The sequence below is a fragment of the Seriola dumerili genome, unplaced genomic scaffold, assembly GCF_002260705.1.
Source record: "Seriola dumerili isolate Sdu_G_001 unplaced genomic scaffold, Sdu_1.0 BDQW01000322.1, whole genome shotgun sequence".
In the NCBI taxonomy this organism is placed as follows: domain Eukaryota; kingdom Metazoa; phylum Chordata; class Actinopteri; order Carangiformes; family Carangidae; genus Seriola; species Seriola dumerili.
This window is the reverse complement of record NW_019174577.1, coordinates 834,250-862,184: the sequence shown is the minus strand read 5'-3', so window position 1 is coordinate 862,184 and position 27,935 is coordinate 834,250. Positions and strand designations below refer to the sequence as shown.

At 40.3% G+C, this 27,935-nt stretch overlaps 1 protein-coding gene across 1 annotated transcript; it reads left to right on the top strand.

Annotated features, from left to right (window-relative positions):
- The first annotated feature begins 514 nt into the window (after positions 1-514).
- Positions 515-27,935, top strand: LOC111232104 (transcription factor E2-alpha-like). The gene is made up of 21 exons (XM_022759463.1): positions 515-1,031; positions 4,017-4,113; positions 6,261-6,333; positions 11,920-11,993; positions 12,707-12,779; positions 13,322-13,362; positions 13,602-13,734; positions 14,495-14,541; positions 18,865-18,964; positions 19,062-19,162; positions 19,518-19,641; positions 19,792-19,850; positions 20,556-20,631; positions 21,051-21,115; positions 21,336-21,533; positions 22,379-22,487; positions 22,782-22,926; positions 23,259-23,312; positions 23,861-24,096; positions 24,212-24,360; positions 24,495-27,935. The coding sequence occupies exons 2-20, from the start codon at positions 4,039-4,041 to the stop codon at positions 24,352-24,354; spliced, it is 1,926 nt and encodes a 641-aa protein (XP_022615184.1). The 5' UTR covers positions 515-1,031; positions 4,017-4,038; the 3' UTR covers positions 24,355-24,360; positions 24,495-27,935.

Below are 27,935 nucleotides of genomic sequence, written 5' to 3'. Positions count from 1 at the left end.
TATTATAATAATAGAATTTTAAAGCATTCAGCTTATATTATACAGTTACATTGGTACAAAAACCGCTTGTAATGAAGCTAGTTTTACATGTAGCGTTATTTAATGTTGAGACAAAATTTTATAGTATCCTAACATTTGAATTATAATTTAGTTTGCAGTTGCTGTTGCTGTTGTAACAAAAACAAAAATGATTTCAAGCCGTAGTGTTGAGTATACTGTTTTTTTGAAGAAAGAGAGCAGAGGACACACCAACCACAGTAATAAAATGATGTCAGCGGGCATGTTGGAGCCCCCCTCAGCCAGCCTCCCTGAGCACACAGGGAAAGTGAGCGTCAAGAAGAAGGCGGGTATAAATTCTATGTGCAGCCGTTCGCTGGCTGGTGTTGCTGTCAGTCAAGCGTGCACGCTTTCTCATTGGCTGAGGTCCTTTGCATTTATCGTGCCATCTCGTCAAGCTGCTGCTGTGTAATCGCAGGTAACTTTCTTACGATAGCCTTCCGCTGGACGACCTAGTCCTCGCAGCGCTCCAGCATTTTGAGGATTGCAGATACAGTACTCAAAACTGGGACTCGCAATTTGAATTTTCCGTCGTTTTGACCATCGGAAGACGTTAAACCTGTATTTTTTCCCCTGGAAAAATACCCCCTCTCTCAAAGGCGTTTGAAATCGGACACCGCTGGCGTTTGAGGCCCTCACATTTGTGCGGAGGGATACGTTGTTGCGTCTGACAATGTGGACGGAGGTGGTGAAGATGTCTACGAGAAGAATGAAATCATCTCAGTTGTAACAACAAAAAAGGAAGACGCGACATTAGTTACTATAATAGATTTGTTTGCACACAGGCTTGTTACATTGAAGCAAACACGTGGGCGCTGTGTGAAAAGCAGGCTTACCGGGACAAAAGGAAGACATCTACTGTGCTCCAATGCGTTTCATGCACTGAGGTCGAAATTCTCTTGAAGTTTTATGTTTTTCCCCTTGCGAGTCTCTTTTCTTTTTACTGTTGGATATCAGACACTTGGAGAGGAGAGGTAAAAACACACTCTTTCACTTCATGTTTCGAGGGAAGTTGCATGAATTCGATGTGTTTCATTGACACCTATTTCGACGCCTGCAATTTTTCGAAAAGTTTTTGGGAATGTGTGGTTAAAGCGGGGGATGTAAGTTTTTGTCTGGTTTGAGGTGGCGAGCTAAGTGTGTGATGGTCTCCGCATCGACCACGGAGAGGAGGAAATTACTCCTTTGTTCTGCAAAAAGACTCCACTAACGTTAAATGTTAGTCCTGCCTAACAAGCCTCATTTTGTTTTTCACCGTGTGTCCGCCACTAGCTCTAGCTAGTATGTGGAAATATGAAATCTTTACGTTGTATAATGTTGGCGAGCATTTTAGCTAAACTTTGTGTTGTGGGCCTACGCGTATTTTCCATACAAGCCCGAGACAAACTTTCCATAAAACCCATTTGGTAGCCCTTTAAACATTCCTTTATGGAAGTGTCTGGCCACCAGCTAGACTTTATTTTATTACACATTTGGCAGGAAATTCCTCATGCTCCCACCCCCACCGTCTCCACCACTGAACTCCCTCATAATGCACGACTTGAACCCTAATATGTGAAAGAAAGAGAGCTCAGTATTTTGTTGCATGAAGTTTGGACCATTGCTCTTTTTTCTCGTGGGTCAGGGCCGTTGCACTTGTTTTACACATAATCTGTTTTCACTGGGAGGTCACAACTGGATATTATGGTTTTGTTAGTTTTGAGGATGATGTCAACATAGTTCAAAATAAATGGTGAATGGGTTAGTTGTCAGCAGTAGCTTGGCCCTGGATGTGGCCTAGCGGAGATGATCAAATAATGTACAGCCTACATCCTGTGGTGCCCTAGATGTTTACTGTCATTGTTATAAACTGTTTGACCCAAAGTGGTTATTATTTATAATTATGTTTCTGGCACAAGACATTAACATCCGTTTCTTTCGGGCAGTGTTTGAATCAACAGTTGAATTTGCCTTTTCTGTTCAGTACGGCAGTCCTTGTTGTTCCAATAGTAATAGCATTGACATAAACACATGTTATAGTTACTTAGTTTGCTTTTATGTTAACATTTGACATTACTAATAACGGCAAAAAACTGCACAATCTGTGCGCACGGAATTGTACTTTTTAAATTACATTTTTAAAGTGTAAAAACCAATTATCCTCAAGTAATTACATGTTTGTTAGACAGGTCAAAGGAACTTAATTTGGTCCATTATTATGTTTTTTGAAAGTCTTGGTCAAAAACTGACACAGGCTCCAAAATTAGAGTCGTGTTTGGTCTCATAAATTTATATTAAATACTAAGTTTTTGATGCAAGGCATCTGTTTAGCTGAGGGGTTTGTTTCTCTGAAAGTGCAGGCTCTTTTGTGGAGAATGACCTGCCTTCTCTGCCTTGTGTGGGGTGACAAAGACCCCTAATCTGCTTGCTTCAAATATTGATCCAGCACTAGCTGAAGATGCCATTTTGTTACATTAAGCCCCTCCATGTGCTCTACTCCATTTAACTCAGTGGTTAAATGATATTTGGGAATGTTTAGTTTATTTTAGTGGTGTGTATGACCTATTTAGTCCTTCTTTGGCCATCCTATCCAGAAGTTTGGAAAAAGGCATGACAGCCATGTTCCTAGCCTATTTACACTTGGGGCGATGTGTTGTGTGTGTTCACTTCCTTTCCTTGTCTCAAGGTTAAATTAGTTCTGCTCGCCTGAGTTCACTGGAGTTGGATTGCACTGTTTGTCACACAAGAAGTGACTTGCGTTGTTTTCATACATGTAGAAAAAGATCTGTTGAATTTATTACTTTAGATTGTTTTGCTTACAAGTGGTTGTGGATTGATATTTTTATTTGTTGACATAATTTCAAATCTTCTGAGTTCCCTTTGTTTACATTTTACAATTTGCCACTATAGACATCCATCTTTTTTTTTTTGTTGTTTTTTGGTGGCATCAATTTATGCTAGTTCTGTTACAAAAGAGGCTGTAAAAGCACACCACCTGTTGGTGTCCAAGTGCCTCTATTCCTCCACTCGCTCCTCTTACCACTAGTTCCCTGTGAAGCTTGCAGAGCCACCGCTCAGCATCAGAGAGCGGCCTCGGGCTTGCGTTGGAATGCAAAACACAGGGTAAATCCAGTATTCATGCTTACTGTGTCATTTGACAAGGTTGTTTCTGAGTTGACATATGGTAATTTGGTAATGACGTGTTTGCATATAGTCATTAGCTCTGCCTTTCACCACTATTTCCTTGGGCTAACAATAGTCCCAATTATGTCTGTAATTGTAAATGTATTACGTTCTCTTTTATGTAGCAATGATCGACATATGGCTGTGTTATTTGCCAGGGTCGCGTAAAATGAAAGACAATTTTTTAAGTCATTACTTGGTAGTGATTTGACTGAAGGCAGAGTATTCATCATTTCATGGCATTGTCTTGTACTGTTTGGATGGGAAGGCAGTGTCTCAGAGAAATTATCACTTTTAAGTAGACCTGCCTAAAGTCTATGTGTTAAGTAGCCTCGTGTTGTCTGTTTTCCCTCATTGGTCTGTATTTCAGCGGGGTTAGTAATTTGAGCTGCATGTTTCAGCCATGTTTGGAGACTCAATAGACGATCACTGATCGTCATGTTTTAACTTTCCAAATACACAAGATTTGCCCATGACTAGCATCTTTTTTTATTTTTAATATAATTTTTGAATTACAAGCATATATTTGATGCATTAGCAGTGAGAACGTTGCTTCTGTTTTTAAGAAAAATGCTGACATACTGCACCCCTGCACTGGTGTCTTATGGGAGGCTAATAACTTGCCAATATGAATCATCTGACAGGTTAAGATAAGGGTTGTGATATAGCAAAGCTAGAATAGTTTGAATCATTCATTACCATCATCCTCCCTGTTTCTTTTTTTAAGAACTACATGTAACTTCTCTTTGTGCTTGCTAGTGCCATTAAAATCCTGTATCTGCAAATTTCTCTCATAGGGTTTATTAGAGACTGAAGGGTATGAACGAACAGCAGCAAAGAATGGCTGCAGTGGGAACTGACAAGGAACTCAGCGACCTCCTGGATTTCAGTGCGGTAAGAGAGTGGGAGAGCAGTCTGGGTGGTTTTGGGTGGCAGTGGTAGGTGGGTGGCACTGGGAGAAAGAGCTAAAGAGAGTGCGATACAGGTCTGGGTATAGGGGCAGAGGAGAGCTGGAGGTCTGAATGAGAGAAGTGGGGAAAGGGGCGTGGAAAGAAACTTAGTAGGAAACTTAATTTCTCAAAATCTGCAACAGAAAACCTGAAATCTTTTTTATAACATTAGGTTGTGTCAGCTCAAGTTATTTCCATCCCTCATTCTTGGCATGCAGAGGTAGTGCTGATTACATCAAAGCATGGCAGGTAAAATATTGCTATACCTCAGGGTGACTGGTGAAAATGAATTCAGGTTTTAAATATAGGTTACTCAATTATGTAGGTGATGTAGAGATACAGCAACAAGGAAGTGGATCCTTACTGAAATGAACTGGTGTCCACTATAAAATGTAAATAGTGAATCAAGAACGACGGCAGGAGATGGTGGAAATAATTTCACCCCTGTTCGTCTTGTTAACAGAATCTGAAGGGGGGGGGTAATAATGTGATGTATGCGCAGGCAGCTTCTGCATTTGTTTTTGTCATATTTTTAGTCTTTAGGAAGACATTTTCACAGAGATGCTTTCAGAGCTATCCTCCAGACATTATCTACAAAGTGGATAGATGTATTCTGTTCAGCTTTATTTACCTGTGTTTCATTTTGTTTTGAAGCCCTTTGTTGAGCTTTACGCTGACATAAACATCTCATAGGCCCAATGGAGCTGTGTTAGTTTTTGCTCCTAAATAAATTGAGGAGCTGGTGAGGCTAAATTGCCAGCTCTGGGTAATTAATATATATGGGGCACAATAGCTAATTCTAAACTGTGACTCCTAATAAATATTGTCAGCAGAATTAATGTCCCATGAGATTTCTTTTGATAAACTACAGTTGATAAATACTGAAGTGTTGATATCATTACAAGAGTCATTGAGGGCTTTAACACCAGGGAACAACAGGACTAGCTTTATTTTAGTGTTTTGTTTTGTTTTGTTTGTGTTTTTTCTTTTGTTTTTTGGAAATGCATTGATGTGCATTATTGGTAGAGCTCCATTATAAAGACTTGCACGATTCAGTTAGCTGCTTCGTTAATGTAGTCATATTATCTGCCACACCATTGGTATTTAAAGGAAGTCTTACCCCATGAAAGAAAAACACTCCTTGTTGTGAAGGGGGGTTTGTGGGAGGCTCTCATTAAACAGTTGGGTTTGTGTTAGAAAAGCTCAGATTGATCAGCTGCCAGTTTGTATCAGCAGATGTTCCGTCTAAATGTGACATTCGTAATATGGGTGAGGAACTGTCAAACATTGTACAAACAAATTTCCTCCTCTATGTTTATTTGCTGGCTAGTCACGAAAATGCACGCTTGATTGGACGTGGAATAAAGCTACACATGTCAGAGATATCTGCAACCAAATGTAATGGAAACAAAGATGGTTTCCAAATTGGTTGTTGGACTGGTTTAGACTGTTCAAAAAAAAAAAAAAAAAAAAAAAAAAAAAAAAAGATCATATGTGGTAGTGGCAGATTGTGTTATGGTGTCCTACTTTCAAAAAGGTTTGCTTTGTACAGTCGAGTACGTCACTGAAAGATACCACACAGCAGATATTTAGACCACACCGTGGTAAAGCCCACAGTGGCACGCTGACAGAACCCATGGCCTCATCAAAGTGTTTTAGAAGTTTAAGTATAGTATACTTCTGGACCTCTGGTCTTTATGTCTCAGATATGTCTGAAAGGTTTAATTCCAAATGCTGTACATTTGCTTTGGCAAAAACTTGCCTCTTTATTGGTTGATTTACAATAAAGAGATTACATGTTTTTGAAATGTGGTATTTTGTGAATAAGGACCTTGAATGCTTATAATGCTTGATAGTCTGTACCAGGATGTTTTACTGTTATGCTGTTGTCAATCAATGGTTAAATCAATGTTTTTCCAATAGTATCTCACTTTAGACTGATCCAAACCTGAAGGGCCTGTAAGGGAAAAAAAACATACAACAGCTGAACGACATGTGTGTGTGATGTCATTTATTGGTAGAAATAGGATGTGTGAAGTGTGCCATCCTTTGCTTTGTTATTTACAGTATCTTTCCTCTTTTGTCTTGTAGATGTTCGCGCCTCCAGTAGCCAACGGGAAGAACAGGACAATGACACTTGCCAGCAGTCAGTTTAGTGGATCAGGTAAGTTTTTCAGCTCAATGCACAAACCTACACTAAATCTCATGGCAGGGGTGATGTTTTGTCTGCACTGTATGTCTTGGCAAATGTTGGGTTTTATTTTAGCTGAGCATGTGATTTAAACTGACATTACTGTGGCTATGTGTAAGTTTTGGCAAAAGCAACAATATACTAATTTAATATTAAGAAATGTATGTATTACTTAAGCATTAAAAGGTTAGCTTGCCCGAATCCCATTTTTTTTCCTACACAATCCTTGTGTTATCTAGCATGCAGACAGTTTCAGTTTTGTTTTCCCAGATTTTGAGATCTCTGCCACTGCCTTTATAGCAGAGGTTAATTTTATTTGTGGTGCTCAAAGCTTTACAAAATTGAGGAAATGGTTGTGCTCGTATTTGTTTATCCTACACTGATTGTAATAGATTGAGTAGTGTAAGTAATTTTTGAAGAAATTACCGTTTGGCAAAATGCTGCAGCTTCCTCTAGGCCTGTTTATGTGGTGATTCCTTGATTGTTATCTAAATAGAAAAAAAATCCTTTCAGACTACTGTTCTTGGCCTTTTAACTGTCCTGAATGTAGCATCGGCACATCTTTGAGAAACAAAAAAAAATAGACTGCGCCTTTAAATCTTTCCAGACCGAGAATATTTTTGTATGAAGCATTGAAACTGTGAGAAGATTTATTAATATCTCTCCATGAGTTTTATTTAACAACCTATTAGTCTATATTTCAACATTTTAAAGTGCGAACTAGCCGCCATTTAACCCCCTCAAGCACCTGAAACCTATGAGTGAGCTTTTCTCTCTTCCTGAATGTTATTAGTAAGTTGTATTACTTTCGTTCCTCTGTCACCCTGCCAACCTGGCGTGTGAAATCGAGTCACACTCCCCAGTGTTCCCCAGAGTGAGAACTTGGCCACTGAGGAACAAAGACAAAAAAGGGGGCTTATGGACTTGAAACGACTCCCCCACCCTGAAGTGTAAAACACTCCTCCCCCAACACAGCACAGGGCTCTTACCCCCACTGATCTGCAGGAAATGGCTTGAGCCCGAGACAATGTCCCTCACCCCCAGCTCGCAGCCTCTTAAACTGGCCCAGCATGCAGAGAGTGGCCAGAGTGGAAGAGAGAGCTTGTTGAATAGGGATCAGCCCGAGGAAGGCAGGATTCTGTTTGTTTCTATTACAGCAGGCAATTACTAAGCAGTGAGGAGTTAATTCCTTCCCCCCTCCTCGTGTCCTAAAGTGTGGCCCTTGGTCATTGACACCCATTTTAATGCGATACTTCAAGCTGTCAAATTTAACTTTGGGAGATCTACAGGTACCCTCTAATAGCACTTAAGAGTCAAAATGCTAACATCCGCCCAGGGGTTTCTTATAGATCGGTGTCATGTTATAACTCATATAATACATAGGATACACTCTCTCTGCATAAGGAAGAAAACTCATATAGACAGTCAGGACATATGAGGCATATAATTATAATTATATATATATATTTGTGTGAGTGTATGTATGTAATGCCTGGATTTGTCAACAGGACCATATTTTGAAACCCAGCCCAGATTGTTGTATACTACTCCAAAACACTATATGGCTAGAGGCAAGGACACCTGTTTATTATAGAAATGATGACCATTAAAGAACAATGTCCGCCTATGACGTCACTTAGGCGGCTTGTATATTCAAGGCCCCAGCAGCGCGGGAACGGTAGTGGGCAGCCTAGTGGCCCACCAGACCACCACTATTCATCAACACAAAAGTGCTCAGAGGGGTGCTAATTGCATTAGGCGTCCTTCTCCCTTCCTCAGTGGCCAGAGTGTGTGTGTGTGTGTGGGGGGGGGGAGGGTGTGTCGAGTAGAGTGGAGTGGAGGGGAGAGGAAAGAGGAGAGGATTGGCAAGAAGTGTGGGATGTTTGAGAAGTAGGGGAGGCAGAGTGTGATGGTGTGTGGTGGGAGCTGGCCAAACCCACAAGCCTTCAGGCAGGCGTCCCCTCTGTCACCTTTGCAGCTGCTGGCAACGTCTCCAACCCCCTTCACACACATACAAACACACAAATACACAGGACGCGACATGCTCGCTTCCCTGAGATCACAACAAACAACACTGTGAATTTACACATGTGGTCTCCCCCGCTGGCTAGCTGACTAGCTATGTGTTTGACTTATGCACTCTCAGTTGTGTACCTACACACGGCTGCAGTATTGTGTCATATATTTCTCTGTGCATTAGTGAGTTGTAGTTAGAAAATCTAAGCCCTCAGAACGAGGAAATCTCAAAGGAGAGTGGCTTCCTTCTTCAACTAAATTAGATGTTTTCAGAGCCTGCAGCCGTAAGAAGGCTTTGTGGCTTAGAAAATAAATATTTTTCTGGGCTCTGGTTGTGAGTCAGTATTTGTCTTCATTCACACTAGCCATGTCAAACTCTAGATGGATGTGATATGCTTCCAGAGAACGTGTATATTTAACTGGTGGATAATTCAGAGTATTTTAAGTCCTAACCTTGTTTTCCCATTGACTGTTCAAAATTTAATCTCTTACTTCACTTAAAGCTATATGTAGCTCCCATTTGATAAGAAGCATTCGTCTCTGTTATGGACTTAAGGGGCACGGCCAGTTTCACCAGTTGAGCTGTAAATTAATTCAGTTTTTTTTCAGTGTAGTAATGCGCTTCTCTTCACCCATTTTTGTAATTGTCCATTGTTTGAAGATCGCATGAATTTTGATTTTAGATTTGTTAGTTAGCATGAGCTACAGTGCTCAAGAACTCTCTTTGTGTAATCTGAGATGTCCTGTAAGTATGAATTGCATACTGAGAGGATACATTGACACTAATCATTTAGTCCTAAATGCTATTTAGATTTTGTACAGCACCTTTTTTCCCCTTACAATTAGTATCAAAAAATGTGGAAATGTGTTGTTACAGAGGGTAAACATTTTAATGCATTCATCAATATTTGTAATCAAAGGCACTGGAATCATGTGTTTCAGAGTTACTCGTCTGTTAGTTAATGTTCATAAATTTAAACCATTTGTGTTTTTTATCCATGGTTAAAGAAAGATTGTTGAACCATTGGAAGCTTCTTTTCTGCTTCTAGCAATATGATATAAAAACAGCAAAAAACTGCTAGCTGTCACTGCACCCAAGGAGGTGTGTTACCACTGCTACGCAAGTATCGCACCATTGTGTGTCAAGATAATCAATTGCTGGGATTTTTAAAAGGCATCTACAGTAGCTGATAATAAAAGTGTGGTAGCTTCAAGTTCTTTTTATTTTCCAAACAAAGAAAAATGAAAAGTGGGTTTCATAAACAGATTGAGTAAAGATGAAATTAGGATATAAAGATCTGAGTTTGTCCTATTAAATTTAATAGAGAATGCAGACTCTTTAACTGTTAGAGCCAACTTTTTAGGTCACGGGCAAAGGGTTGTTTTAAAGCAAAGGGCTATAAATATTTTTATATAACCAAAATAATTGATGTAGTAGTACATCACCGACCCACTTTAAATGGTACATATCTTGTTTTTACAATTAGATTTTAAAACTTGCTTGTGCAAGAGCAACATGGCAACATACCCAGCAGCCAAATGTTATCTCAAATGTAGTGGCCAGTGTAGCATGTGACCCTAACTGATAGTTGTTTTTTTTTTTGTTTTTTTTTTTTTATATATAAAGAGCATTTGAAGCATGGTTGGTCAGTTAAAAGCCCATTATACATTATTTTATCATTTTGGTTGCCTGTGGTGACTGTCAATTTGCATTTGGTATTACACATGACAAGAGATTAACAACAATAGAAAGATCTCTCCTCTGGCATAGCTGGGCTCTTCTAGGCTGGCTGAGCGTCAGTGTCACCTCAGCAGCTCTCCACCTTGTTTTAATTGCCTTCGAGTTAATTACTCCAGTAAGTGTGAAACAATGTTGTCAGACTTCTCCTGCACAGCCGTGCTTTCACTCTCTCCTCTGCACCCCCACTGGCCAAATGGAGGCTCCATAGGTGGATGAGTGGTGTATTGAAAATAGCTGTGAGGATTATGAACTTACTCTCCACCTCTACTTGTTGTCTTGGTGGTAGGCCTACTCAATGCAGGTGATTATTGACAATGATATGATGTGATTTTGCAGGTTACCTACTATATTTTTATGTGTTTAATACATATAAAAATACTTTTGATTTAACAGCAGTTTTGGATGAAGCTAGAGCGTCTTCAAGTGGAGAAGTGAGGGTGTTTGAGTTAAAATAGATTCATTCATAGCTAGGCTAGAAACAGACTACCTCATTGTTGGTGCCTCTTCTCTGAAGAAGATTTTTATCTTGCTAATTTGGTATTACTTCTCCTGGCACCAAGCTTTGGCTAAAGTGTCTTCATGCAAAGTCTGTCATCTTTATTTAGCGATGAGCCCATCACCAGTGTCCTGTGCCATTGGACATGGTTGATGGTGGTGCAGCGCTTTATTAGTGCTGTGGCCTTTCAGCAGGGCCGACCTGACAGTGAGCGAGGCTGATCTTTTTGAGGTCCCCTCTCCTCCCTGTTTGCCTGATTCTCCATGCCACTGGCATCAGCTCCATAGATCACGGCTGTCGCAGCGTGTGTAGGTGCTTGCACCGCTCTGTTAGTCTCATCACTCATTCTCACTCGTCAGCCAGGCTGCTGATCTCGCCCAGACCCCTTTCACTCTTGTTCCTTCTCTCTCTCTCTCTCTCTCCCTCTCTCTCTCCCTCCCCCTCTCTCGTCCCCTTGCTTTCTCCTTCCACCCGCTCACTCTCTCTTTTGCTTTCTCACACACATTTTTTTAATTAGGCAAAAATCAAAGACGAAATATGAATATTCATAAGGAAACCACATTAATATGCACAATTATGCAAATCAGCATGCAATTAAGCCTTGTGTCTCCAGAGAGCCTGGATAGCATTAGTGCATAAGACAGGGAGAAGGGGATGATGGGGGTATTTTGGAGTTTTCTGCTCCACCAGTCTTTTGGCTGTGTTTTTCCTTTGTGCCACACATCAGTTCTTTCTTTACCTAAAACATAGTGGTTCATGTTTTGTCTTTACACATTTCGTTTTGTGTTATTTTATGTGTTTTGTATTTGTCAAATCGAGTGAGTGGAATTTAAATGTGGTTTAGATGACATTATATCCTCTTGGATTACATTAGGGATATTAATGGTTAATTTTCTGATATTCAATGACCGTAATGAACACTAATGGATACACTGAGCAGCATTTCCTACGTGGTTTTCCCCAGAAATGGTTTAACATTGCATTGCATCTTGAATGCGACAGCAGCGTCTTTGATCAATAGTGATGCTCTATCCTGGCTTGTGCAAGCCCATTGTGGCCACTTAAGGATATCGAATGTTGAGAGTATGGCATTGTGACGAGTTCCCTTGATATGACTCCAGCATCAGGGCATCTCTATATGTCTGTAGTGACACATAGGATAATAATTATGTGTTCTCACTTGGTGATTGCTAATATTCTTTCACAGTATGAGCCCAACCTGCCTTTTGATTCTATCATATTTAATTCAGACTAACTTCCTGGAGTCCTTACCTGTCAATCTTAACACTGTCTTTTGTTTTTTCAGCACTAGATGAGCGCAGCGGCTCTGGGTCTTGGGGCTCAGCAGAACAGAACAGTCCCTCTTTCAGCCAAGGACGGGTAAGATCTAAATACACACACACTCACATTCTTTAGTTGCCCACGATTTTAAGTTTGGAGATCTAAGCATTAACACCAGATGCCATGATATTGTCACACACTCGCACGTATTCGATTGAGCACTCTGCCATGGATGAACATATATACGCACGCACGCACACGCATGCACACGCCCTCTCCCCCAGCCACCACAACAGCTTTGTGCTGTTTTCCTGCCGTGTGCCATGTTTGATTTGAAGTGGTAGTTTTACTTTCTACCTAATAACCTTGGCTCAGGATCCTGCATTGGCAAGCTCTCTGGTAGCCCAGAACCTCTGTGGAAGCCCACCAGTAATTGCAGCTTCACATCCGCCGTAACTGTCTTGGCACAACTCTTGTGTAAATACAAGGAACAGGGGGTGAAATAGATGCAGCGGGCTTTGATTACCACAAGTTGATAATTAAGAAAGTCGGTTTGAATCCCCCGAGCTGATGCAGATTTGTTTGGCATGGATCCTGTTAGTTAGACAGAAAAGCAGAGGGAGGGTAACTGCTAAGCCATATAGGTGTGCTTACAAGATAGGGATGGCCATAAAGAGTGGCTATCATTTAGGTTTGTGTATTTGTTCAAATGTATATACCTAATATTAATGTCTGCATGTTCTTTATTTCCATGTTTTTTTTCCTTTTTTAAGGTTAATCATGTTGTCTTGTGTTCGCCATTGTTCCTATAGGGCTATGGAGAAGGATCCCACTACAATGAACATGAAGGCTTGTCCTCTCCGTTCATCAGTTCAGGGATCGCAGGTAAGCTCTTTTTTGCTCTTTTTGAGTAATTTTTCACAAGTGACTCTTATGTGGTTAAAAAAAAAAAAAAGCCTTGATGAAATTTTTTGTAGCACTTTAGCAAAATGAGTGTATAAATTGGGTAAATTTACTGCTCAGTGCCAGAGGAAATGTTGCTTTGTCACACTCCAGTTTTAAAATAAACATGTTGATAATGGCCAATTCGACTGTTGTGCATATTTTGTTATGACCACAGAATTGTTTTCTTTGTGGCAAAATGTGTATGTGTGTCTACATGCATGTATGTGCATGTGTGTGTGCCTGTGTTCATTCGTTGAGTGTTGGGGATGTTAGGGCACTGAAGCAGAAACCTTCCCTAGGGTTTTTTTCTGGCAGGCGGCTTTATGCAGCTGAGCGTACTGAAAAAGGGGAGAGCATCTCTGGACTTTCTGTACTTTAGAAAACCTAGTTTTCATTTGTTTTAGCACACATCAGTGCCTCTTAATGTGTGCAAACAGCTCAGGGTTCCACTCCTTCAAACGATCTTCTCTTTCATCTTACAGGTAAAAATGAGAGGCCACCGTACCCTCCCTTTGGAAGCCAGGTATGTTACCATTTTTCTAATTCCTTTCATTTCACTTCAAGGATATGCCGTTTGTGAGAGATAAATTCATGTAATGTGTCAGTGTAAAGGAAGCCCTGTTTTCTCACTTCTCTTTTCAGGTTAAATACTTTGAATTAACGGTCTTCATTTCCTAGAACAGAAGCTGTTTGTTTGTGCTGTGCTTTCCCACGCCCCTGTATGTATTATTAGTAAGACCTTGTCTTTTTGTCTTGTCCTAGCCTGGTTTTCTTCCCAGCGACATAGCGATGCCCAGCCCAGATGCCATGTCCCCCTCTGGCCTGAAGTCTGGCTCCCAGTTTTACCCATCATACCCCAACAACCCTAGGAGAAGGCCGCCTGAGGGAGGCATAGGTAAGATAGACATTGGGCATGTGGCACCAGTAATTTCTTCCTCTGTCTTTATTTTCCACCATTCCCCTACCTTGATAATCTACTGATTAATTTCTTGATTGTTTGGTCTATAACATGGCAGGAAATGAGCATCACAATTTCCCAGAGCCCAAGGTGATGTCTTCAAATAGGTTGTTTTGTCTCACCAATGGTCCAAAAGCCAAAGATGTCAATTTTGATGGCTAAGAATACCAGCAAATGAAAACATTTGAGAGGTTGGAAGGAGCAAATTGTTGTCATTTTTGCTTAAGAATGGCCTCAAACTATTAATTTTTTTACAGTAATAAAAGACTAATTGGTTTAGCAGTACTTACCCCTGCAATTTATGAAATTGTAGGAGCATAGTTGTGAAATTGAGCTACTAGACCAAAAGTGCATTTCTCATCTTTTGTGTAAACATTTTTGAACGGTTGACAGTTGTGCTTGACTCTTTTTTTTTTTTGTAATTTTTGTGTACATATGACAAATCTTTTCAAAACAAAACTGTGCACAGATGACTGCACAGCATCATTTCATTCACACTGACATGTACATACAGATTGGCATGGATGGGTGCTGTTGTGTGTTTTCTGGTTTTTGTTCTGCAGTTTAAATTAGAGCAAACGCAGGTGAAACTGCACCTGAACTGACATAACATTGACATATGTGTCTTTGCTGATTTTTTTTTTTTTTCTCTCTCTCTCTTTCACCTTCCCTCTGTGTCTCCACCGCCTGTATGTAGACACTCAGCCAAAGAAGATTCGGAAACCCCCTGGCCTGCCGTCCTCGGTGAGAGCTTATTTCTGCTCGCCTTCACAGCTCACAGCCAGTCCTTCTCTCTCTCACTCACTCTCTCTCTCTCTCTCTCTCTCTCTCTCACTCTCTGTCTCTCTCACTCTCTCTCTTTCAGTACACACACTTGCTGCACACTGACACATACACACTGCTTTCCCCACTCTGCTTGAGCAGTTCTTTGACAGACAGGGGTAAAGATCCTCTGCTCAGTCAAACTCTGTGAGCTGACAGTCAGGCAACTCAGGCCCCAATAAACATCATCACTGTGGTTGTCTCTACACTACACTCAAGTGGTTTCAAGTGGTGTTCAGGGTCTGGTTGTCATGTAGACGAGCAACTTTATAGGATTTTGAGGTACTTCGTCAAGTCTTGTAACTGGAATTATATGATTTGGGAGGACACAGAGATAATGGATTTGTGGAATAAAGATGCAGATGTTTCAGGCAGTCGAGTGCACGAGAGGCCCAAGCAGGTTTGATTCTAATAGCTGGTTCAAATTTGGATCCAGTTCAAATTTGGTACTAAGATACTTGGATTTGTTAAGCCCAGTTTTACAAAGCTCTTATTGAATCCTATCTCTTCTCTCTTTTTTCATTAGCGCAGGACAGTGTAGAGACCGTTCAGGAAGTTGTTGACTAAATAGCAAATATGTAATCTCTCTGGCAAAACTTTCACTTCTTTGAATAACAATCTTGTAGTTTTAGTTCCTAAATATTAAGTTATTTGTAATGTGTGTTCCTTAAACTTGTTAAAAGATAAATCTAAAAAGGTTCAGTGGATTTGACACTGGATTCAACAGAGCACTATTGAACCCCAATCCTAGGTCCAAGCAGTTTGGAAGTATCCTTTGATTTACTGTACCAAGTGTCACATTTTGTCAGTGGGCCCAGAATTCCCAGCAGCTGATGCAGCCTGTGTGTTGATGATGGCAACCACACATAGCTGGAAACACTAGTCACTGTTACATGTTTGAGTATGTACTGAATGAATCTCACTGTTGGTTTAAAGCGACTTGACAAAGAATTGAATAAGGCTGCAGTTGCCCACATCATGCCCATTTATAGTTTATTTTTACAAGCTAAATTTGAGTCTTGTGTGCTGATTACCAGCTTGTCCTTCCATACAGTTTCAGCAAGTAGATCAAAGATGACTCAGAGGCAGTTTGGTCTACTTGAATGCCACATAGCATTTTCAACATAACAGTAACTCCTCTTAATATTTTGCTCTTCATTTACCTGAAACAACTGACACATTACTTTTTACGATAGCAAACATGATATTTCATGTCAGAAGGATCCTACCGTGCAGTAGCCTGTGTTAATGTTGCTATTAGAGCCCAGTCTTGCTGCTTGAGCTGCCACTGGGTCATCAATATGAAATACTGCCATTGCACAAACATTTTCTGTAACCCAGTCCCTTGCGCTACTGTAGTTCTCAGATGACAAGAGTGACCCAAAAAATAAACTGGATATGGAACCTTTGCATCTCTGCTCTTGTGGCATCCGTGTTTCAGTACGGTGCCTTGAAGCAGCACACCAGTAACACAAGCAGAGGAAAACAAGATTAAGACAAGTTGTTATTGACCAATTGTAAATATTTGCTCTGATTGTGGAGGTCATGTTCTAAAAGTTAAAGAAATATAAAATTTCCTTGGTCAAATACCTGTTCATTAGTCCCGTCTTTGCCCCATGATTTCATCATTCTAGTAAATGTTGCACAAATTTTGATAACAAAAGTTCAACTCATGCCAATGCTGATTTATTTTTTAATGCTTGGATGAAGTAAATTCAAAGGATTTATATGGCTGACTAGGGTTAGGGTTAGAAATCACAGAGCCATGGATGCTTTATGTGGCAGGAAATGAAGTCGAGCGTTAGTTAGTTATAGTGCTGTGATCTGACTCTTAGTTTGAGATAAAGTTGCAACAGATGCAACTACTGTAGCGGGCTACATTGATTAGGTGGGTTCATATCAGATCGACCAATAGTCAGAGACGGATCACAAGTGGACCTGGTGAACGATCTGCTTAATCAATTTCTTGATTCACTGTACAATGAGGCAAAGAAATCTGTTTGTTGTTTTTGGTGACATCGGTGCTGTCCTCTACCTGCGGGTGTTGTCGTGTTGCAGTGGCTGCCGATACCTGCGTGTAGACACACTTCGCCATGGTGACGACATCACAGAGATTTGAACGTGAATACTTTGTTTGTGGCCCTCTCTTTTTCACTGTCTGAACCTCAGTCATTCCCCACAGTGTGAACGATGGCCGCGTGGTTTTAGTGCAAATGAGATGTCTGTGTGTGAACCCCCCTCCCCCATTTCACCCAGCCCTCCGCCTACGCTTCACCACATGATGGCCTGGGTGGGCCTCCCCCTGTGAGTGACCCAGTTGTGAGGCGCAGTGCTTGCGAGGCCTCTTAGCCCCGTGTCTGAGCCCAGATTAATGACTGCCGATGATGATCCTGTGGTCTGTCCTCCCTCCCACACTCCCTCTCTTCCTGCCTCTCTTCGCCGCCCCTTCAACATACTCTTCTTTTTCTCTTTATCTACTTTTGTCACTTAAATCATGCTGCTGTAAATCAGTAAATGGACAAATAACAGCAGCACTGTAAAGGCTGTTTTCCCATTTCCCCTCAAGCTGCCTGACTTCTGTAACCCACCAATGCCTGTACACAAGATCCTTGCCCTAACCCTGTGAACCTACAGCCCCTCTCATCGGCAACAATCAGACACATGAAGGAACTTCTCTTCTGCCCCCTAGTTGTCCAGTACACTAACCACAAAACCCTTGTGGTTGAATAAAGCGCTTTGAGGTTAGGTTGATGTTAATCTTCATCTACTCCCCACCCCTTGCCACAACCCATGTTTTTCTAGTGTAGAGACCTTTACATGGTCATAACCTGAATTACATTAAACCCCTATTAGTTGAGGATTTTACCCTAGAAATCCCCTTTCTTCCTGAGAATACAATTATCCAGCAGCACCAGTCATTGTGTAGTTCTCTGTTCCCATCTAGAGCAGCAGGATTCACTCGACATTGTTCCCCGTGAAAGAACAACTCAAAGCCTATTGTTAAATGAAGCCATCTCCGTCATGTTTTCCCCTGAATTAACCGTGATCATTTTAAATCCCTTGTTTCCTTCACACTCCCCTGGCCATATCAAGCTTTGTTTAAGTCATTTAGATTACCTTCTCCTGTCCCCCGTCAACACCCCTTATCTCTCTACCCATTTCATAAATCATCAGGGCCTTCATTTTTTTCCCCTCAATCCTCCCCCTTGCCCCTTTACCACCCCCTACCCACTGCACTCTCTCTCCATCTCTCTCTCGCTCGCTCTCTCTCTCTCTCTCTCTTGCTGACTGGATCCCAGCCCCCATCTCTCTCCCTCTCTTCGCTCCCTCTCCTCAGCCCAGCTGCCTGTGGAGTTGGATATGGTCCAGGAACAGGCAGATGGCTCTGTAATTAGAAGTGCATCTCTCCATTCCCTTTCCACTTCTCCCTGTTAAATCAAATTACAGAAAAAATCCCTTCTCTGGATTAGCATTCTTTGCAGCATAGCCTCAATTCTCTTTTTCTCTTCCTCTATCTGCCATGTACTACAGAGGAGGAGAGAAAAGATGAACTGAGTGGCGACTGATGGTGTCAAGAAACTGAGGGCTTCTCATGTCCATCTTCAGTCTGTGGCTTTGGAGGCGCAGCATCCATTTTTGTTAGCAATATGCAGAAAGGATGTGTGACTCTTTAAGGTGCTAATATAAAATGTCCAGTTTCATCGGAGCTGATCATATCCATGTTTTCTAGTTCTCTGTTGATGCCATAGAGAATGTGTTAGTGCTAGTTTGAGGGTATTGCTAGTGGAGTGTGCATGGGTGTGTGTATGTGTGTGTGTTGGCCCACTGAATGCATGGTATGTGTGCGAGCTGATACCGAATGTGCTCTAGGGAGGGGCTGCAGGCCAGGCAGTGCGATGTCACTGGGGTCCTGGGAGCTAGAGGAAGTGCTCACTGTGCACTGGGATTCAAGCCGTCGCTGTGCCCAGCATGCCATGGCCGCTGTGTTCTCCTCCACAGGCGAGGAGCCGGCCTGCCTGCACCGCCGGCAGACTCCCTCTTGCCATCTTGTGGCCACTTAGAGCTAGTGTTTTCTCCATAGCAAAGATAGGGTGGATTGATACATTACTACTTTGTCTCTCATGATGCTCGAGGTTACATAGGAAAACTCTTTACATCCAGAATCATAAAATATCTATTTTCAAGTTTATAGTAGTTATTGTAGAAATCATGAACCAACTGCGCACTGTCTGCATGTTTGTTTAGGTGTATGCTTCCACATCTGGTGATGAGTACACCAGAGACAATGGAGGATATCCTGGTGCTAAGCCTGGAGCTGTCTACCCTGGCTCTTTCTACATGCAAGGTAACTTTTCACAAAATTTGACTGGAATAATTTTGTTTCTGCAATATTTTCTGTCAAGCTGTTTTCATATTTGCAAATGTGTCTCCACTTCTCTTAGAAGACCCCTGGTCATCTTCTGGCTACTCGGCCATGCTGGGCAACTCTCCACACATTGGACAGCCAGGCTCCTTCTCCGCAATTAACCCGCAAGACAGGATGGTGGGTAGAAACAAATTCAGTCACATTCCTGTCTTCCTGGTCATCTTTTTTTTCTTTTTCACCTTCATCTATTGCTTTCTTTACAATAGCTCATATCTTCTATTGTTGCTTGTAAGGAAATTGAACTTGAATGTATAAATTAACAGGGAGATCAAAGATTTTAGCATCTGCTCTGCTGAAGTGTCATTTCCTTTTCTTTAACACCTATCGTCTGAGATGTATACATTTATTTATCTGTTAACACACTGAGTAATTAAAGCTAAACTTCCATCCCATTATGAAGCTGATAAGATTTTTCATTTTTTTCTGTGAGCGATGTATGTGCCTTATGAAGCTGCTTGTATCCCTTCTCCAGAAGCGTCAACCCCTGCCTCTGTCCCCACAGAACTATCCTCTGCACGGCAGCGAAGTCAATGGCTTCCACTCAGCCCCCACCACCTACAACCACACACCCACCATCAACGGAGAAGGCATTATGGGTAAGGAACTGTTAAAATGAACTCATCACACAAGTATCTTGGTAATGTCTGTCACTGATTCAACTCCCTGGTCATGTAATTTTTTTTTTTTTTCTGCGAAAAACAAATTAGCAGGTCATCTGACTCATATTACTTATTTTGTCTCTGCAGCCAACCGAGGCACCACAGCTGGCAGTTCAGGAGATGAAATTGGGAAGGCTCTTGCCTCAGTGAGTTCTTTTCTCTTTGTTGGTTTTTTTAAATTAGTGCTGGGCAATAAAACAATTACGACAGTTTTCGACAGGATTTTATTTTCTCTGACAAAGTGACAATGTGATATTGTCGGGCGATTCTTGTGAAGAAAGAACAAATAAGTGTGAATTCAACTAAGAATGACGATGATGCTAACAAAATATTCCATCACTGGTTTATTGTTTTGTTTTTTCATGGTTTGATTCAAAACAGATGAAAGCCCATTGTAAAACATATTGAAGACACATCCCAACAGTGAAGTCTAAAGACCTAATATTTGTTGTATACTTTAATATCATATCATACATTGTATTTTCAATATCTCTGGATATGTAATTGGTTTTAAACCATACAAACAATCCTCAAGTTTGGCAGATGGATTTGGCAAATGAAGCTGGGAGCTCAAACTTTTTCAGGTTGATGAAAACATTACCTTTGCCCAGTAAGACTTATTTGTCTGTTTAAATAAACTCTTTCGTTCTACTATTTAGAGTTTCATGACATGGTATATGAGTGATTAGTGAAAAATATTGTATGAAGTAGGAAATATTACATTGATGACATTTTTGCCATATCTTGCCCAGTAGTAGTTTGAATTGTTTGACTTAATTGTACTGAAAAGCATTGCTGTGTTTTCTAAAGGCATGTAGATAACATTGAGATGTTTTGGCTATTTCTTTCAGATTTACCCATCGGACCACAACAGTAATAACTTCTCCTCAGCTCCGTCTACTCCTGGATCTCCTCAGGCCATCGCAGGTACAGTTCAGTCCTCGTATACAGATAATATAAGGGTCATTACTACCTGCTTTCGATGTAAGATTCCTAACAACCTGAGAGCTATGTACATTTTGCCAATCAAAAGGTTGGTGAACAGAGTTCAGAGAAAGAGGGTAAAACCACCCTCTTTTGTTCCTATCTTTAACTCTAACATGCAACCATCCGTTTTGAATAATATATTAGTTTCAGCCACAGAATACCAACATTAGACCAATTCATTTACATTGTTCAGTTTGAGTGCAACCTTTTTCTTGGCACACAAAAATGAATCAGCTGAACTTCTTGGAGCAAAAATGATCCTCTGCGTGTTAAATGTTCTTTAGCACAGAAATGTGTCTGCAGCTCCATCTGGTGTAAAGTTAAATTAACACTAAACACTATCCCAATATTTCTCACAGCAGGAGCTCAGTCTCAGTGGCAAAGACCAACCACACCCAACTATGAAGGGCAACCACATCCACTGGTATGTTAAAACATTTTTCTGTTACATCAAAGTTATTTGGAAACATGGAGTTGCCGTAATATATTCTACTAGCCTTTGTATGGTTATTTTATGAGTTGGAATGTTACTGTTTAAATCATTAAATCAAAACTACCCTGTTTATATTTATTAGCTGTTTCTTGGACTTGTATTTTGTCCTGTTGATATCATATATAATTGCGCGTTTCTTGTATTTATGTAGCAGAATAAAATGGAGGATCGTTTGGAGGAGGCCATCCATGTACTGCGTAGCCATGCTGTGGGCCAGGGCCCTGGCTTAGAGGGCGCCCACTCTGACATGCACAGCCTGCTGTCTTCAGTACACAACGGGGGCCTCGGAGGCCTCTCTCCAGCTTTTCCCAACGCCAGCCTTGCCCTCAGCAACAGACATCCTGCTATGGTGAGTCACCTACTCCACCAGACTTTTGATGGTATATGACCACAACATGAGGCAAACAAGAGTGTTCATTTGTGTTTTTGGTTAATTTTATCACACCCATAACATGTATAAAGTTATTTGCAAAGACTTTGTGGTCACACTGTCAGAGTGGAGATTCAGATTTGTTTGGGGGGAATTCTGTACATGCACATCCCATCAGCCTCTGCTGAAGAAGCTGTCGTTATAAGGGTTGAGAAAAAGATACTATATGTTGTTTGTAACATCACTTACAAGAACCATAACCTGCGCAATATATTTTATTTGATGTAACTTTGTAAAATTTGGACTGATAGGGCATATTGATTGATCTTAGTTTTATGTTGCACAACAAATTGCTTTTTAAATTATTTAGTTTTCTGTCCTAGTTAGCCAAAAACTTAAAGCAAAACAGAAAAAAAAAAAACACTCATTCAAAATTGTATTACTCAGAAGTTTATTGCTATTAACAAGGATGCCTGTCAAACACAGTATCATTTGTGCCATCTGCTGGCCAAAATAAAATTTCAAGCAATTGGAAATAGAAAGTATTTTCATGCATAATTTTCACTGAGTTATGTAGCATTGGTTCCACAAAAATATTTGCAAATGAAATGAGTAACATTGTTAATTAGCTGCTTTGCAAAGTATATATTTTTTTCATTCAGTTGCAGACATGTACCTCTTTCAATAATTTTTTTGATTGTAGCCACGCTGCCTACTTTAGTTGGACCAAAACATTTTGTTGTAGGATCCCTTGCAATCTGTTTTGTAGTGGTTCTATTTGTCCTTGTGAGATTCACATCATTGTTCTCCACCTTGATCAGCAGGGAGGGAAACATGAGGAGCCCACAGGCCTTCCTCCCAGCAGTACTCTTCTGCACGGTCATCACGCATCTGGACCCACACCGTCAGCTGGCCAGCCAGAAGCCTTTACCAGTAAGTTTGACTCATATGTTTATTTATTTAGCAGAACATGCATGTTGTTATTTAGTGACATTACATAATAGTAGGTCTTGTATTTTGTGGTGTAATGGTGCTGAAATGAAAGATTGGTTTTGCAACAGTGCTAGTGTACATTTCCACTGATTCATAATTTTTCCACCTTAAGACTCAAATGAAATCCCCTCTCCAGAAAAGGGGAGTTTTGATTAAGCCCATCTTCTGACACTAAAAATATGAAGACTTAAGTGCCTTGGAATTGAATCCTCACTTTTCTGTGTTTGTCCCTAGGTCTCCCTGGTGGTATGGCTCGCTCCACACACTCCTCCAGCAGCTCAGACATCAAGAGAGAAGACAAAGATGATGATGAAAATTCTGTTGGAGACAAGTCTGACGATGAAAAGAAGGACTCCAAGATAGCACGTAGTCGAACAAGGTAAGTTGTCTTTACTTGTTTCACAGTATTTTTACCTGCATTTGTGTTTTGACCAGAAACAAAACTGTTTAATCGTGGTGTTTAATTCAAGTGCAAACAATTTTATCCCACAAAGGTGGAGATTTTCTTGTCACAAATGCCAAGTATGAGAATATAAAGGGAACCATTTGATGGTGGAAATATCCGCTGCAAGGTTCCAAATGTCAGCTGTTAGACACTTATAAAAGATAATGTAATTCAATTACTCTTTCCTGTGTGTCCCACTGACGGCTCAGTCTGGGTTAGATGTTTAACAATGTCAAAATCCCCCTCCCTTCATGTCACGTTTTCAGAAAGGAGGCGTTGACCCTCCAGATGCTCTCTGGCCTTTCAGACCAGAAAGATGAGTAAGTTTCTCCAATAGAGAATCAATGTCTTGTGCTTTGTGGGCTCTTGCCGGACATCACTCAAAGCACATGTTCATGGCGCTGGTGTCTAAAATGTGAATTTTAATTGGCAGAATAACTGTAGTAAAATATTATGACATTCTGAACTTCACTAGCCATATGCTGCAAAGGAGTTTAAAGGTTTGATATGGAAAACTTGAAAATGAACACAAATCCTTATCTTGAATCACAAAGATTTTTTGATGACAGAAACGGTGCAAGCTCCAGCTTATCATGCCTTCCCTTCTTACAATACATAATGTTAGGTACAGCAGCAAGCAATTTGCACACAGTGCAGTATACTATTAAAAGTGAACCTGTCTAACTTTCGTGGGGTAAAGATTGCAAATTGATCTTCTGAAATGGGAGATTCACAGTATTCACTTTTATATAGTATTAACTGCTCGCACATCAATTCAGTACAAAAGTTCAGTACTATAGTGTTTGATGGTTTATTTGAAATTTCTTCCTGCCCATGTCTTGATCACTTCATCTCTATTTGTAACCAGTCAGGACAATGAAGATGACGAGGACGTTCCCCCAGAGGTGAAGATGGAGCGCGAGAGGGAACGGCGAGTGGCTAACAATGCCCGTGAGCGTCTCAGAGTACGGGACATCAACGAGGCTTTCAAGGAGCTTGGGAGGATGTGCCAGCTGCACCTCAGCCATGACAAACCTCAGACCAAACTTCTCATCCTGCACCAAGCCGTCAATGTCATCCTCAATTTAGAACAACAAGTCAGAGGTCAGTCTGCAAGCAGCACGTAGTGGATGGGAAGCACAGATTTGTTTAGCTCTGTTAAATACAGTTATTTCTTGATACTGATGAAGCCTGTTTCTGTTTTCCTGTTCTCTGTCAGAGCGTAACCTTAACCCCAAGGCAGCATGTTTAAAACGCCGTGAGGAGGAGAAGGTGTCTGGGGTCGGTGAAGCACCCATGCAGCTCTCAGGAGGCCATCCTAGTATGGGAGGAGATGGCCACAATCCAGTTGGCCACATGTAACACCAGGTAGGTCTTGAGGATTTGCTAATGAAGTGATTGTTCAGAATGTAAACCAGAGGATTTTGTTTGTAGGCATTTATTTTACACATGATTACATTTTTAGCAGTCAGCATAATGTTTGTGGTCCTTTCTTTTCACAGATCTGGTGGTGTTTCCTTGGCTGTCAGAGGATGTGGCCTTAACAAATTTCTTCCACCCATTATTCTCAGTGTGTGTGTATATGTGGACATGTCTGTGTATTGTCCGTTCAAGTTTCAAGATGCACATTCACACACTCGTACACACATGCATACTGCCAAAACTGACACAGCCTGTTTGTCGCACTCCCAACCATGACTACAAGCTCAAATGTGAAGAACTTTTTTTTTTTTTTTTTTTTTTTTTTTTTTTTTTGCTTTGTTTTATACATTTAAGATTTTTTTTTTTCTTTTTTGGTTTCCACACGATGGAACGCCGGAGTACTTTTATGTCCTGCCACAAATTGGGACTTCACACACTGCCGAGAGGTGCTCTGGTGAAAGAAAGGAGACCTAAACAAACACAAATTGAATCAAGGATTTGTGCCTAATTGTTACATGTTTTCTATTTGACATTTAAGCAAATTGCTTTACATGTGAGGAACATTTATTGTAAGGGATTGCTTATGTGTATGAGCAATTATTTTTAATGTATGTCATTCCCAGCGTGATGGTACAGTCTTACATATGTTATGTAACCAAACCTATAGTTGAAGTTGAATTGTCTAAATTCAGTGACTTTTCCTTGATCTTATCAGCAAATTTTCGGGGAGGGCAGTGAAAAGGTCACAAGGGAAGGTCAAAGTTTTTACAGTTCAAATGCAGCTTACATGAAAGACGGGAACTCTGACCTAGAGGCAGTCTCTGACTGGAGCCCGGTCTCGTCCCACAAGGCATCTGGAGACTTGGAATAGAAGACTCCTTCCTTGAAGGTTATGAATTTTCCAAGTGGTAGAATCTGTCAACTACAAAACTGTTCTTCCTCTGTGTTGACCACGAATTCTAGTATTACTCCAGTAGTTCCTTGTCATAGGTTCAGGTTTTTGTACTGCTTTATATACTAAAGCATTCATAGACAAGACAAAGCACAGTTGTATAGGTTTAGGCTGGAAGTTAAGTGTCGACCTGTAGTGCATTTCAGTCCCTGAAAGTCCTGTAAAAAAGCCATTTGAGACTCTTGCTAAGTGATAAGCACCAATCAGTGCTGTTGCTTTCTTGAAATGGTTCACTGACAATGCCAGCAGACTTCACAGTTCCAAGTTTTTCCCCCTTAATCGATCTTCTGTAAAAGACAAAAAAATCTGGGTTCCTGTGATGGAGGGATCTCATCAGTACGCAGTTGTTGAAGCAGACAAGTCTTTGTGAAACGAAGGCTTTTGTTTTCCTAAGCGAGCATTCCCACTGAATTACAGCCCTTCACCTATCTCCTGAGTAAGTTTGTTCTCACGTTTCTTACTGAGAGAAGTGTGATGTGTAAATTCACTTCATACATTACTCTGATATGTTTCATTTTTCAAAATTAAATATATATAAAAATATATATTTTTTGTTAGTCTATACATTGTAGATTTTTTACATAAATGGCAATATTAGTTTGAAGTTTAGAGTGTATTGTAGATGAGCTGAATAAGGGGATTTGACATTTAAATGAATTTGTTGAAAAATTAATTCAAAATTGAACCAAGGGTCAAAAGATGATTGAAGACAAATATTGAAAGCGTTTGGTGTATCCTTTATTCCAGTTTTAGTTGTAAGGCATATCATCAGCTACCCAGATGAATTCTTTCTTTCCATTTGGGGGTATGTGGACAGTTTGTGCTGCAATCTTGTTAAAGTGGTCTGACTTTAGCAGTGAGGCGCCGAGGAAAAATGTGGGAAGGGATTTTTGTCTCTAACAGTAATTATGCAACTGGTTTTGAATGTAGCTACCATACAAATGTGGATCGCCTTCATTTTCAAACTTGTGTTCCTGGGTTTTGTCAGTACAGTATAATAGTTTTCATTTCACCTTTTTCTAATGTCTGCCCTCAACCAAGTGGCTCTGTGTGCAGCTCACTTTTTTAGTATCCTGCACATATTTTGGAGGCAGACGTCGGTATTTGCGTGTAAGGTAATGGATAATATGGAGAACAAAACAGTGTTATTGTGATGTTAATCCCATGTCATGTCATGTTTTGACTGCATTTTACCAACGTGTAATCACAAATGGGAGGTAGAGCATTTTGTGTGTTTTAATTTCTACAAAAAGAGATGACGAAAAAGACCTATACAAGTCAATAGTGTGGCCTTTTCATTCTCAAGACTTAAGATGTCATGATGGGAGAGTGATACCTTATCAGTGCCTGAACTTGTATTTTCATTTAAGACAGTTTTATTTTGTGAACCATATCATTTCATTTATCATGGAGATTAAAGAGGTACTTGTTCATTCCCCCACCCTCCCTTCTCCTAATGCTTTTTTCAATTTTCAGGAAGAAGTTTAAATGGTATAAAGAGATTTTCTTTCAGTGTATCTAGTTAAATAAATAAATGTTACATAGATCTTGTTTAGTTTTTATTCCTTTTTTCTGATTTATTCAACTGGATTATATTGTCCAAACTGCTGTTTTAGTTAAGGTCATGGGTCCAGGTCATGAGTTTTCTTTCTATCTACCCTATATTTCTAAATCACTTGACATAACAGGGTTCAAGAGATGCTGCTTTTGGCTCTGAATGTCTGCTTTTGATGCACATTAACATGTTTCAGTGTATGTGTTGCTTCACTTTCAATGTAGGGAGTGAGTTTTATTTTCCATAGTAGCTAGAGTCTAATGATTTGGAGCATTTTAAATTTCTGTATATCAGAGTGCAAGCCCTCTGCTGCAGTGACTTTCAGTATATTTTGTCTTCAGTGACAATTTTCACCCCTGACCTTTTACTCTTCCAGCTCTTTGGTAACATTGACAGTGACTTTTTGTGAGAAGTTCTGATTACTTCTTTCAAAAAGTTGTATTTGAAGTTTTGGTTTTTTTTACTATAATTATTATTACAAGATCAATAAGTGTACTGAATATTGTCGATTTGTTCCAAGGGAAAATCTGACTTGATGTCAATTAGTATTCTGTGAACATCCCATTAGCCCGCAAGCTATATACTCAAATTTTTGTTTGGGGGAACTTTATTTCTTGACACAAGTCTTGACAGACACAGTTTGCAGAAAAGCAACCGACCACTGCAGGAGCACATAATGTCAACAGAAAATTACAATATTATAATGGAAAGTGTTCAGTTGACGGGCTTGGACTTGTTTTGGTATAAGAAAGCAGTAATAAAACGCTTGCTTTCATCAATTTTGTCATATCTTTGTTGAACTAAAAGGAGGGGAGACTATTGAGTGTTAAATACATTCACAGGTACAGAGCCTGCCATCTTGGGAGTGAGGATGACTCCTGCAAGGTCCTCAGAGTGCCTCACTCAATCTCTCTCTCTCTTTTTATATATATATATATAAATATATATAGTTGAGAACTGTCCTGTATATAACAGTAATGTAGCAATAAATGTGCCATTTTTAATAACAGATTA

Bases quoted from the DNA above. Each gene is read 5' to 3' on its own strand.
- LOC111232104 (XM_022759463.1), top strand. From the start codon at position 4,039: ATGAACGAACAGCAGCAAAGAATGGCTGCAGTGGGAACTGACAAGGAA. The intron at 6,334-11,919 runs GTAAGTTTTTCA...TTGTTTTTTCAG, and splicing joins CAGTCAGTTTAGTGGATCAG to CACTAGATGAGCGCAGCGGC. The intron at 20,632-21,050 runs GTACAGTTCAGT...TATTTCTCACAG, and splicing joins ATCTCCTCAGGCCATCGCAG to CAGGAGCTCAGTCTCAGTGG.